This window comes from Perognathus longimembris, chromosome 9, assembly GCF_023159225.1.
Source record: "Perognathus longimembris pacificus isolate PPM17 chromosome 9, ASM2315922v1, whole genome shotgun sequence".
NCBI lineage: Eukaryota > Metazoa > Chordata > Mammalia > Rodentia > Heteromyidae > Perognathus > Perognathus longimembris.
This window is the reverse complement of record NC_063169.1, coordinates 48,495,796-48,509,199: the sequence shown is the minus strand read 5'-3', so window position 1 is coordinate 48,509,199 and position 13,404 is coordinate 48,495,796. Positions and strand designations below refer to the sequence as shown.

General features: G+C 35.6%; 1 protein-coding gene across 1 annotated transcript in view; it reads right to left on the bottom strand.

Annotated features, from left to right (window-relative positions):
• Window positions 1-13,404, bottom strand: part of Lama2 (laminin subunit alpha 2) — a 547,138-nt gene that overhangs the window by 150,748 nt on the left and 382,986 nt on the right. The window contains exon 29 of the mRNA XM_048354062.1: window positions 11,700-11,834. Within this exon, the coding sequence (XP_048210019.1) occupies window positions 11,700-11,834 (135 nt within the window). The remainder of the gene's footprint in view (window positions 1-11,699; window positions 11,835-13,404) is intronic.

Below are 13,404 nucleotides of genomic sequence, written 5' to 3'. Positions count from 1 at the left end.
CAGGGAAACAGCTAGGGTAGACCTTGCAGCAAAACCAAGCAAACAAAAGGGGCTAGGAATAAGTCTAGTGATAGACTTCCCTAGTATGTACAAAATCCTGGGTTAAGGAGTGGCCCTGTGCTAATCTGGGGAGGTTGAGAAATAAAGGAACAGAATTCTGCATTGCATTTCAGTCTCTATTTTCCTCAGATCTTTCAGCTATATTTTTATATGACAGGATTTGACCTGACAGTGACTAACTTCTAATAAGTACAATTTTTTTAAAGTGGAGAAGCAAAACAATCAGCAACCAAATACATGAGCACATGTTAAATGAGGAGATCTGATTAACTCAGCCGGACTCACAGAGCTGACTGCTGGCTCTGTATTGAACTTGGATTGTATTCCCTTGGCTATGCCCTTTGCTTCAGTCAATACATCATAAGGAAAATATTTAGTTTTATCTGTCTCCTAATAGCAAACATGTTTGGTATGGGAGGTGTAGTGTCTCACAACAAACAAGAACTGATGTCACTTCCACTATAGATACTGCCATAGAATTTTAATTTTCTTTAGACTGTATAGCTATTATTTTGAGGGGCTATCCTTCAGTGCAATCCTGACATTGTCACTATCAATTTTAGACGAGTGGACTTTCACATTTCTGGTGCTGTGTTTGAAGATTTCCCATTTACTTGTAGACACAGTTTACAACTTAATGTTAAAATGGATCTGCTTCTCCAATGTAACAAATGCAAATCTTGATTCTTCTAAGTGACTAGCTTGCCCTCAGCAAATGATAGCCTTCTATTTTCAGAGAAAAGAAAACCCTCGTTTGCTCCCAAGCTCATTTTCTTCCCAAACAGGTCACTATCTTATCTGCAAACTTTTCATCCTTTTGACCTTGATGTCTGCGTGTGGGGAAGTGGTATTTTGTCCTTCCTTTAGAGTTACTGTCCTCCTGCAAAACTGGTTTTTACACCTCTCCATTTTCCTCCAGTCTCTCCATTTTCTCCTTTGCCGGCATATTCCCACCTACATTTGCATTTAGCCAGTCCTTTTTTAGCTTTAAAAAATCTGTGGGCTCTCAAAAGTTTTCATAACTTCCATCCTATCTTTGAAAAGCCTTAATATAAGCACTGTTTACCTATCTCGCCTGAGTTTTTCCCCATGAACTCCTTAAACAGGCAGCTAAGTTCACCATGAAGACATAATTCCAGATTCATCCTAACACTTTTGTTGCCAAACTGAATGTCACTGTTCATAATAGACCTTCCTTCTATGTAGATCTACAATGGCTAAGATTCCTATGCTTTTTCTTTGAAATCTTCTCCTTCAATATGGTATTCCTTAATAGCCTAGGTTGCCGATATTTCTTCTATCTCTATGACTACTCATCCTTATTTTCCACTTTCTCTTCAGGAAGATTAGTTAACTAGATTCTAACTTATCTCTTGCTGTTTTTTTTCCCCCTCCATATGCATCGTATCTGGCTAAATCTATTCCTTAAAAAGTTCTAGCACTAAGCTACATATATCCCAGTCCTCCAGATGTTCTTTCTGAGTGCTTCTTATATAGTCTTCATTGTGTAACACCAAAGCATGTTCAGTTTGAAAAGCCAACCCTTAAGCTCATCCCTTTACCTAGAAGTAACTGTCTTCTACTCAGTTTCCCAGGTTAGCAACTTAGAGGGCTCTTACTTCAGGTTATCTATTCTTCTAATCTCCTACAATTATGTTGCTTCCTGTTTCCTCATATCTTTTTTGTTACTACTGTTCTTTTCTTTTCTCTAAAGATCCTGTTCCCAAATGTTTGTATCCAGTGATTTCTCCACCGTAGAGCCAGAGTGATCATATGCAGAATGCATCAAACCATTCTATTCTGTCCTTGAACGCCTACCCTGGGATCCCGTTGCCACCAGAACGATTTATAAACTCCTTAGAAGGACAAGAGATCTTTAATAACCTGGCTCCTGCTTCGTCTCCAGCCTTACTTTTCTAGCCCTTGCTTCCTGGCATGCCATGTTTACCATGTGACACCATATGAACATTTTCAATGATGTATCACTTTCTCTCATCTTAGGGCCTTTACTAAATCTTATATTCTATCATACTGTTTATTCTATTTCTCCCTGGCTGGTTCATTTCAGTTTTTATTTTAAATGTTATTTCTCCCCCCCGACACCAATATTCCCTGATGTCCTAAGTCTATCTTAAGTGCTCTATGTAGCATCAGGGTAAGTGAAACTGAGTAGTCATTCAATGACTATTTTGAATGACTGAATCAACCCAGGTTCTGGGCAATAGAGATAAAACTGCTCAGGCTTTTAAAAACAAAAAGACCAAGTTTCAAGTCTAGGAACTACAGAAACACAGGCATCAGGATCACCTTATATATTCTGAGTCCACTGTGATTTATTACATTTTCATACTGATTAAAGAACTGTAAGCCTCTCTTATTCAACTAAATAAAATAGACACTTACCGGATAAAATAGCCTATTCGTATTTATCAGTAACATTGTGAGAGAGAATAGCTCTAAGATAAAGTAATTATCTATGAATTCACTCTCAAGTCATTCAGCAAGCTGTTAAACAATGAGTATTAATTAGGGAGTGTTTAAACAATGTATTTTATAGGTACAGGGATCAGCAAGTGCCATAAACAAAACCAAACAAAATGAAAAGAAAAAGAATAATACAATAACTTCAACAATAACAGTCAGAAACCTGATTTTGTAATAAAAATTATTATATAATAAATGATTTTCTCTATATAATGCAGTATTAATAACTAAAAATAATAAATTATAATGATCCGTATTAAAATATCGAGACTCAAGGGTATGGTTTCAGTTTTCTTGTACCTGTAATTTTATGTTATTTCTTCACAGAGCAAGCAAATATTCTCAACTTGTCTGCACAATTATTCTTTTATAGTATTGCTGATATACTGCACCAGGATAAGTGATTCTTGGGTAGGGACCAGATACGATATGTAAATCATGAAGATACTTTGAAAACTCTGTGCTTGCGTACGTGTGTGCGCACGCGCGCGTGCGCACGTGTGTGTGTGTGTCTGTGTGTCACTACTGAGGTTTGAATTTAGAGCTTGGATGGTATCCTTAAGCTTTTGTGCTCAGGGGCTAGTGGTCTACCACTCGAGCCACAGTTCCACTTCTGGCTTTTTGGTGGTCCATTGGAAATAAGTGTCTCATGAACATTCATGCCTAGGTTGGCTTCAAACTGCAATCCTTAGACTTCAGCCTTCTGAGTAGGTAGGATTACATGCATGAGCCACAAGCCAGCCACTTTGGAAACTTTTTATATAGCTCTATTAAAGGATTTGTCTATATTATAAAATAACATTCATGATATTTTCTGTTGTGTAGAAATTAGCCTTTAGAACAAATTTCTCTATTTTGGATGTGTAATAAGGAAGTGTATTATCCTAAGTGATATGCATTAGTATCTTTTTAATTTGCACTTCGTAAACTAGACATATCTATTTCTGCTATAGCATCAAATGAATAGAGCACTAATATTACACTATTTTAGACCTAAGGTGAGAAGTGATTTAGGACTAGTCTTACTTTACAGGGATTCCTTCTATACCTTCCCTCAGATATTATTAAATGCTTGAATTCTTATGAGGAAGACCCTCAGTTACTATAAATTAGGAAATTTTTCCTTACATAGCCTGAAATTTTTGTCTCACTCTAATTTGAATTCAATGATCCAAGCTCTGCCTTCTGGAGCTACACAGACTAAGACTAATTGCAATTCCCAGAAAAATTCTCAAATAGCTAAGAATACGATTACTTCTTAAACCTCCATTTTCAAGCTAAATCTATAAGAATCCAATCCAAGCAACTTAGAACTTCCTCTAAAATGTAGCAGATGATGCAAACATATTGAATGTATTTCCCTTCTTGATTTGGAGTTTGTAGAGATTCCTATGCCCTTGTGAATCTACAATCCAAAAGTAACACCTTATCACATGAATTTTTGTGTGCCACTCCCTTTGCTCTTTTCCTTAACCGTGAGCAAATGAGCTCCTAGAGGGTAAGGCCCAGGCAGGCCACACCTTTATATCTCTGCACCTGTAACAAAGTTGGAATATTGGAAATACTTAATAACAAAAGCCTTAAGAATGAGTGGACAAACAGGATAATTGCAAACACTTTCTATTAAGTTCTTAGTATTAACTATGGGCCATATTTCCAATTGTCAGTAACTTTTTGGCCTACCTAGTACCTTAGGTCACATCTCAAGCTTTATATAATTTGAACATTTGATAGATCTTATTCGTGTCATTGGTAAATATTTTGGATCTTTACAACATTTTCCAACAATCAGTTATCTCTAATAGTTAGACATATCTTTAGGGCTTTTTCTAGGCCACATTTTAAAGAAAACTTGCTGTTAGAATATATTAGTTGTACCCAGGAAAGTTGGCTTTGACACTTCCTTACATACATACAATGTAACTGAGTCAAAGTTACCCCTTTGTCTCTCCCTTATCCCCTCTGGACCCTTCTTAAAACAATTCCAACAGGTTGCATTCTTCTGTTTTCATACACGCACATAAAATATTTGACCATAATCATCCTCATACATCCTGTCCATCGGCCTTACCCACTCTCCATTGTGCCTGCTCCTCAACTGAGGGTTTCCCCTTCCTGTGATTCATCTACTCAGGTTTGTAACAAAAAGGGTTGTGCAAAATGGTTTTACCTTAGTAATTCATGAATATGTATTATAATTTAGTAAGATTAATGATAGCTATTGCTCTCTCTTCCAGGCCACTTTTTAAAGCAATTTTTATGGCCCTTAATCTATCAGTTGCTTAATATCTTGCCCATATTTCCAGATTTCTTATAAAAATATGAACCATTTAAACACCTGCCTATTTAAACAAATTAGAGTTAGAAATATGAAAGCGATCCTTTTTGTTCTCAAGAAAATAATGTAAACCTATCTACAGCTTAAATGTATTGTAAACATTGATTATAAAATCTGTATGTAGCAACCATCCTTGGTTATTATATATAGGGTTGAATACATGTAGATGTTATTGTTTTTGGTAAATTTGAGATATAATATATTACATTCTGTTAGGTACTTGATACTTACTGAGGGTCAGAAAACAGATCTCAGGTATTATGTATAAAGTAACCCTAGCAATTGCTTTGATAGGTTTTTTAAAAAATTTTTATTGTCAAACTGATGTACAGAGAAGTTACAGTTTCATACGTTAGGCATTGGATACATTACTTGTACTGTTTGTTACCTCCTCTCTCATTCCCCCCTCCCCCTTTTCCTTTCCCCCCATGAGTTGTTCAGTTGATTTACACCAAACAGTTTTGCAAGTATTGCTTTTGTAGTCATTTGTCTTTTTACCCTGTGTCTCTCGATTTTGGTATTCCCTTTCAGTTTCCTAGTTCTAATACCAGTATACACGGTTTCCAATGTACTCAGATAAGATACAGTGATAGTGCAGGTACAACCACAGGAAAGGTATACAAGAGGATCATCAATAATAGAAGCTACGGTTTCACATTGCATGTTGAAAGTAATTAAAACAGTGATATAACAGTCGTTCCATAACATGGAGTTCATTTCACTTAGCATGATCTTATGTGTTCATAAGGGTATAGCTATTGGGCTCTTGTGATCCTCGGCTGTGACTATCCTAAACCTGTGCTAATTATTCCCTATGAGGGAGACCATAGAGTTCATGTTTCTTTGGGTCTGGCTCACTTCACTTAGTATAATTTTTTCCAAGTCCTTCCATTTCCTTATGAATGGGGCAATGTCATTCTTTCTGATAGAAGCATAAAATTCCATTGTGTATATGTACCACATTTTCTGGATCCATTCATCTACTGAGGGGCATGTGGGTTGGTTCCATATTTTAGATATGACAAATTGTGCTGCAATGAACATTGTTGTGCTGGTGGCTTTAGTGTGTTCTTGTTTGTGGTCTTTTGGGTAGATGCCCAAAAGTGGGGATGCTGGGTCATAGGGTAGCTCTATGTTTAGCCTTCTGAGGAATCTCCATACCACTTGCCAGAGTGGCTTAACCAGTTTACATTCCCACCAAAAATGAAGTAGGGTTGCCTTTTGGCCACATCCCCGCCAACATTTGTCATTGTTATTTTTCTTGATATAGGGCATTCTTACTGGGGTGAGATGGAATCTCAGTGTTTGAATTTGCATTTCTTTTATGGCCAGTGATGTAGAGCACTTTTTCATATGTGTCTTGGCCATTCTCATTTCCTCATCAGAGAAGTCTCTTTTTAAGTCTTTAGCCCAGTTGTTGAGAGGGCTATTGGTTCTTTGCAGTTTTGTTTTGGAGGAATGTAATTTTTTTTAGTTCTGCATATAATTTAGATAGGAGGCCTTTGTCTGTTGTATGGCCGGTAAAGATCTTTTCCAAATCTGTGGGCTTTTTGTTTATCTTGCGAGCTATGTCCTTTGCCCTTCAGAAGATCTGCAGTTTGATGCAGTCCCATTTGTCCATTCTTTCTTTGATTTGTAGCATTTCTGGGTCTTTGTTAAGGAAGTTCTGTCCTGTGCCAAGGAGCCCAAGTGGTTCTCCTACTCCTTCCTTTATTTTATCAATAAACCACCTTAAGATTCATTGAATATCAAATTCAATTAATTTTCTACATTGCCTTTTACTTTTAAAAAAGCTGGAAATACACTTTGGTGCTTCCTATCCTGTAATAAATTTAATATTTTCAAGATTTCTCATATTTATCATATGCGGCCCTTAATTTGCTTTGCAGATCCTATTCACATTCTAGGATACAATTCACTTGGGCTTTCAAAATCAAACACATTTAATCAACTAAGTGAGCATTTGGTTTTTCTCAGTATGATGGGAGCACTCTGTAGTCGATTTGAAATCTAATATAATCTGGTCAAGGATCTTGGTAGTTTAAATTTTCGCAGTGTTAATTTTTCAAGGATGTTACAACATGCAAAATTGTAATGCAGAGAAAATAATTACTATTTAGGAAAGGTGATGAAACAGAATGAAGAAAGTTTATAATATACTTTAAAAGATTAGATTCCAGATAAAAATGTATCTACTGAAGATAAAGCTAACAGTTTAATACTAATGATATTTTAAACAATGGAATAAGTCAGCTCTGGAGGGATACTTTTCTTTAAAATAAATGATTAAAACATAGAATGAAGGCACCATCTGTTACAAATGCTATAGGGATTATGAAGAGGGTAGTCACACAGTGGTGTCTTTTTTGGAGAATCATGTAACATATTTCTCACATCTATGTTCCTTTCTACTCTGTGTTTTTGAAGCAAATATGAAGAGAAATAATTAAAAAGATAAGCAGGTTTTCCACCTTCAAATACCATCTCATTAAGGGTTAGAGAGTGGTATAGTCTGAAAGTGTCTTTTCCAAATCATTACTGCCAATATGAGAAAATATTAGAAATATTAGAAAGTGCTGGCTTGGGTCTTTGAGAATTGTCTGGGTCACCATGGCAGACCCCTCGTGACTAGGATTCATTGCTCTTTCCAAAGAAATGCCAGAGAATAAGTGGTACAATTTCCTTCTACCTGTAAACACGTCTTCACCAGACACCAGATTTGATGGCGTCTTAATTCAGAACTGTAAGAAATAAGGTTCTGTTGTCCATGAATGACTCAGGTTATAGGATTTTGTTACAGCGCCATTAACAGATTGAGATGCTGAGAAGATAAACACAGGACACAAGGCTAGATAAATTTATATATAAATATATATATTTATATACATATATATATTTATATATATATATAAATTTATAGCTGATAAATTTGATTGGTTCTGAAAGTAGATTGTGAAAACATGGTAACTGTCATCCTTTTGTTGGTCATTACTACTGCTTTTATGGTGGTTACCATGAGCTAAGTAATGTTCTAAGACTTTTCTCTGTGTGTGTGTGTGTGTGTGTGTGTGTGTGTGTGTGTGCAAGCATGCACATGCTAGGACTGAGGCTTCACGTAAGAGTCTGGGTGTTCTCCCTTTGCTTTTTCACACAAGTCTTGTACTCTACCACTTAAGCCACACCCTACTTCTGCCTTTTTTTTTGGTAGTTAATTGGTGGTAAGAACAAGAGTCTCATGGACTTTCTTGCTTGGGCTGGCTTGGAACCATGGTCCTCAGATCTCAGCCTCCTGAGTATCTAAGATCATAGGCATGAGCTACCAGTGCCTGGCACCTTGCAGTTTACATTGAGTCTAATTCTTTATAAACACATGCTCTCTATATTTTTTTTAGTATTTGGTTAATAAGGAACCCAGGACACCACTACAAATAAATAGATTTGAGCCAGGCAGTTTGAATGTAGAGTCCCTGCAACATCACACGGCTGAGTTGACATGACATTCATCTGGAGTCCAGATTCCACATAGAAGAGGAATCATGATGCTTCTGTCTCCTCACTAACAGCATTGGGAATTAAAATACCTATTTTCTATTAGCCTCACGAGCCAGTTTCAAAGATAAATAAAGTTGTCTAAATTCAAAAGTTGTATGTTCCCTGAAGGAAAATATAAAAATTCTGAGCATAACCATTTACACTAGCTGTGTATGTTTGAAGGAAGCATTTATGTATTTTTTAATTCATCTGGGGATTTTTCAGAAAATAGACAAGTTGAGAATTCTTAAGAATCAAAAATAATCTTAATAACCAGGATAGAAGGCAATGAGTTTATCTTAATAATGAAATTATACTGTGTCTTTTACTGAATTCATTTACATTAAGTACATGAAGCAAGCATCATGCCAGAGAAATTACTTAATATATTAATTATAATTTGAGAATATATAAGTTTAACCCTTCCAAAATTATCTATTTAGTTTTATAACATATAGTAAAAAGAATATGATGCTAAAACTAAAGAATAATTACTTCAGGAATTCAAGGATAGTTACAAAGTATAGATGATCATCTGCTGATTGTACCTTCTCTCCCATGCCTCCTCTGCAAGTGAGCATATGGTATATATCAATACCTAATCCAAACTGAAAATATGTCTAAGAAGCCAGGAATGGAAAGATGCTTCCTTAGTATGACAAGACATGTTTTTCTTAAATAGGAGACCTCCAGCTACACTTTATGGTAGAAAACTTGAGACATTTATGTTTAAATCAGGAATTAAATCAGAGCTGATTACTCTTTCATTTAACATTTCTGAAAGACCAAGTCAATGAAAAATATGAAATTATATAACTGTTATATAACACACATAACTGTCAAGAAGCAACATGATTGTGATTATTGAACACAATACTACTGTAATTATCAAAAAGTATGTGGCTTCTAGCTGTACAGGAGACTGATGTCTGGAGGATTAAAATTTGAGATCAGTCTGGGTAAAAAGATTTGCTAAACTTCATCTTGGAAATAACAAACAATAAAAAATAGAAATGTACTCACTGCCTTATGTATGAAGCTGTAACCCCTCTGTACATCAATTTGACAATAAAGAAATGAAAAAGAAAAGAAAAGAACAAACAAAACATAGGATTAAGCCAGAAGTCATTGACTCACATATGTAATCCTAACTCCTCAGGAGGCTGAGATCTGAGGATCACAGTTCAAAGCCAGCCTGGACAGGAAAGTCTCTGAGCTGTGAGAATCTTATCTCCAATTAAATACTAAAAATGTCAGAAGTGGATTTGTGGCTCAAAGTGGTAGAGTGCTACCCTTGAGCAAAAAAGCTCAGGGACAGTGCCCAGGCTCTGAGTGCGTACCCACCCGGAACCAGCACCATAAAAGCAGGATTGAAGGCCTGTAACTACCAAGCAGCAGCCCTGAATTCTGTTAAAAATAATAATAATATAACTGAAATAATCAATCAAAACTTATAGATTTAAAACAAAATTGTATGCATATCAGAAACACCTTTAGAATAGCTGACTACATGATGGTCAGCTAGTAAAAATAGTATTTCAACAAAAAGAAATGTGAACTGAACACCGCAGGGGGGGAAAGGGGGAGGGGGAAGGGGGGTATGAGGGACAAGGTAACAAACAGTACAAGAAAAGTATCCAATGCCTAACTTATGAAACTGTAACCTCTCTGTACATCAGTTTTATAATAAAAACTTAAAAAAGGAGGCTATAATTTTAATGTATGAAATGTATTTTCTATATAGATGAAATATATTTCCTATATAGATGATATTTCTTCAAGCTGCAAAATATTTGAATGGAGAAGGGTATCCTATTCCAAAGTTGAGGGAAGGTAACTGAAAAGTGTAATATATGTAGTAACCCTTTGCATGTAGAATTAATGAATTTTGACAAAAACTGTAGCAATAATAGGGCACAGATGCAGAGAGGGGATACTTGTGTCAGTAGGAGCTCAAGTTTCCTCCCTTCTAATTGCTTCTTAAGAAAGATAAATAATTGAGAGTGAAGGTAGGAAGAGGGGAGGAGAATTTCAGCTTGCAGAAGGACAAGGTGTGAAATGGTCACCCAAGAATGTTCAAGAGGAAATGGACCCGAGAAAAGTGCCAGAAAGGAAGGCAGAAGAGACACCTAGACTATTAGATATCTTAGTAATAAATATATGTGTAAAATTTGAAAATACCTACAACATTCCATTTTTATATTGGCTTGAATTTGGGGTGATTTTTTTAAATATACTTAATTCCTTTTTTTTTTCTCCTCCTGTGCTAGTGATCAAACCCAGGGCCTCACACAAAATAGGCAAGCCATCTGCCACTGAGTTATATACCCATCTCTCTAAGTACATTTTCTTTTATAATATCCTCTATTTTCTTTTTATAAAAAGCTATATATTGCTCGTGATTAGAAAAGAAAAAGAAACATAGACTCTATCATTTCCCTCATCAGTAATAATTAGTACATGTCTAGGATAGTCCTAACAGAAGATCACACTGGTTCAATAGCTATGTACATATGAGCACATAAGATAATGCTAAGCGAAAAGAACAAATTATGGAAGCAAGTGGTTTATCACTGTTGTTGTTATTTTAAATATACCATGTGAAAACATGCCTTTTTCTTTTGTCTTTTTTCCCCAGAGTTTTACTCCTGATGTCACTGTTACTGATTTTGGTACCCTGGGAATTGTGTATATGTTTGTTGGAACTAGGGAAGGGAAGGGGAACATCAAGATGGAGGTAAAAGGTGAACCAATACAACTGCAATACTTAAAAAACTATATGCTGTAATCCAACTGTACAACTCATGGCAGAGCAGAGGTGGGGGGGAGAGAAGGAGGGAGAAAAAGGAGGGCGGAGGTAACAAGTTTGATAAGAAATGTGAGCCAGGATTGTCTTTTTTAAATTTTAAGTAGGTATACAAAGCTCTTACCATTCAATAAAACAGTTTATAAGTAAAATGCATTTTGATAAAAAAGAAGAAATGTACTCACTGCCTTAGTGTGAAACTGTAACACCTCTGGACATCATTTTGATAATAAATTAATTAATTAAAATGAATTCAAAAAGAAAAAAAGGTCACTGTTAAACAGTTGTATCATTCTATGCTATTCAAATATGTTACCATTTCTCTATTTCTTGCCATGAACAATGAATTTTTTCCCAGTTACCATTTTTCCTTGACTTTCAAAGTTTAGATGATGACACTTCTTTCCTTGCCTGTTTTACATTAAACACAGAGTTGCCTTTTGTGAATAGACCTTCTCCAGGAAAGCCTCAGGAGCCTACCTGGCAGATGGATGTTTCAGGGTCACATAGGCTGCTATGTCCATGACACTGACATGGAACACAGGTACCAAGAATTGGTCCAGGAGTGAGTCTACCTGGTTCAGAACGCAGTCGATAAAATCCGGGCGAGCATGTCTGGAAGAAAAAGGAAACCAATGAGATCAGCCAAACCGTAAATCTTTCTTCAGTAACATTGAATTTCTGCATTAAGGGGCAATGATATCTAGGAACACCAGTGTAGGTTTTGATACAATATATGCATGTATGTATGTATGTGTATATATGTATATATACATATGTACATATATGTATGTATGTACATATGTATATATATACATGCACACACACACACACACACACATATATATATATATATATGGGCCAGATACTTACTCGGCCATGGATGCAAGGAACATCTGTGCAATCATATTTTAGTCAAGCAAAGCTTTCTTTTGCATCTACAGCTTTTATCCTGAAAATAAACTTTACATAGACTTTTTTTCCCCGTTGGGAAAGAGGTTTATTTTTAACTAACATTATCATATGGACCAAAGACTGAATTCCAATGTGCTTGACAGCCTAAAATCGGCTTCTTCTGTGTTTGATGGAGAAATAACAAATGTGCAATGAAATTCAGCAAAACAAAATTAAATAAATAAAAATGTCATGGATGCATTATTTATATTGGTGCAATTTAAGGACTATAAAGGAAAGAAATTCAGAAATAATAAAAGCCCTGCATATCTTGGGACTTACTGGGCCATAATAAAGTTTATATTTCCCTGATCTCTTTTTTTTTTTTTTGGAATTTTGCAATAAAAATCTGATAACCCATAGAAAATTGCTAGGGAAGCTGACATATGTGAAATCTTCATTCAGGTTTTTTATTTTCTGATGCTTTCTGGAAAGAAGTTCACATCTCTGGAGAGAACGGTCTTGGGTTTCATGCTGATTCTTTCATATCTATCAGAGTTTCCTTGATTTCTGATCAAGGGGTAGAATCGGAATATCCTGTCACTGAAGATTTTACAGGGACTATTTCACTACCTTGCCTAAGTAGAATTTCTTTTGACTAAGAAATATTCATCCCATTGGTGAAAGAAAACATGACTGCTTAGTAGAAACAATCTCTTTGTGATAGCAACTTCCTGTGGCCCTCCATTCTTTGCTTCTGCAGTTAGTTATCCAGAATGGAATATATAAAAGTTCCCTAGAAAGAGAAAATCATCAATACTAGCATTCTCCCCTGCTTACTTTGATTTGTTTAATGTGTACTTCAATTAAGTACTTAATTAAGACTCTCTGCTTTTATCAGCCTGTAAGAAATTTTAATGAGCTTTAATAATGTCCCAGCTTCAGGCAAAAATAGAATAATAATCATGGTACTTTTTCATCTCGTCTCATGCTGGACATAAACATATATTTTAAATATTCACATTATTTAAAATCACTTTTTGCCACCTTTAACACATTGTTTTTGTCTGTGTATGTGTTTTTATTTTGAATAAAAGTTTAAATCAAGTCTTGGAAGAATAATTAGTTGAATGTCATTGATGGAAATGTGCAGATGAACACCCAGATGATGCTCATGGACATGTGCACATTTTTCTTATTGTTATAGCTCATTCCTGAATAGGTATCCTGAGACTACTACATTATCATTTGTACTGATGTCCATTGCTTGTACTATGAGATCTTTTGAGCT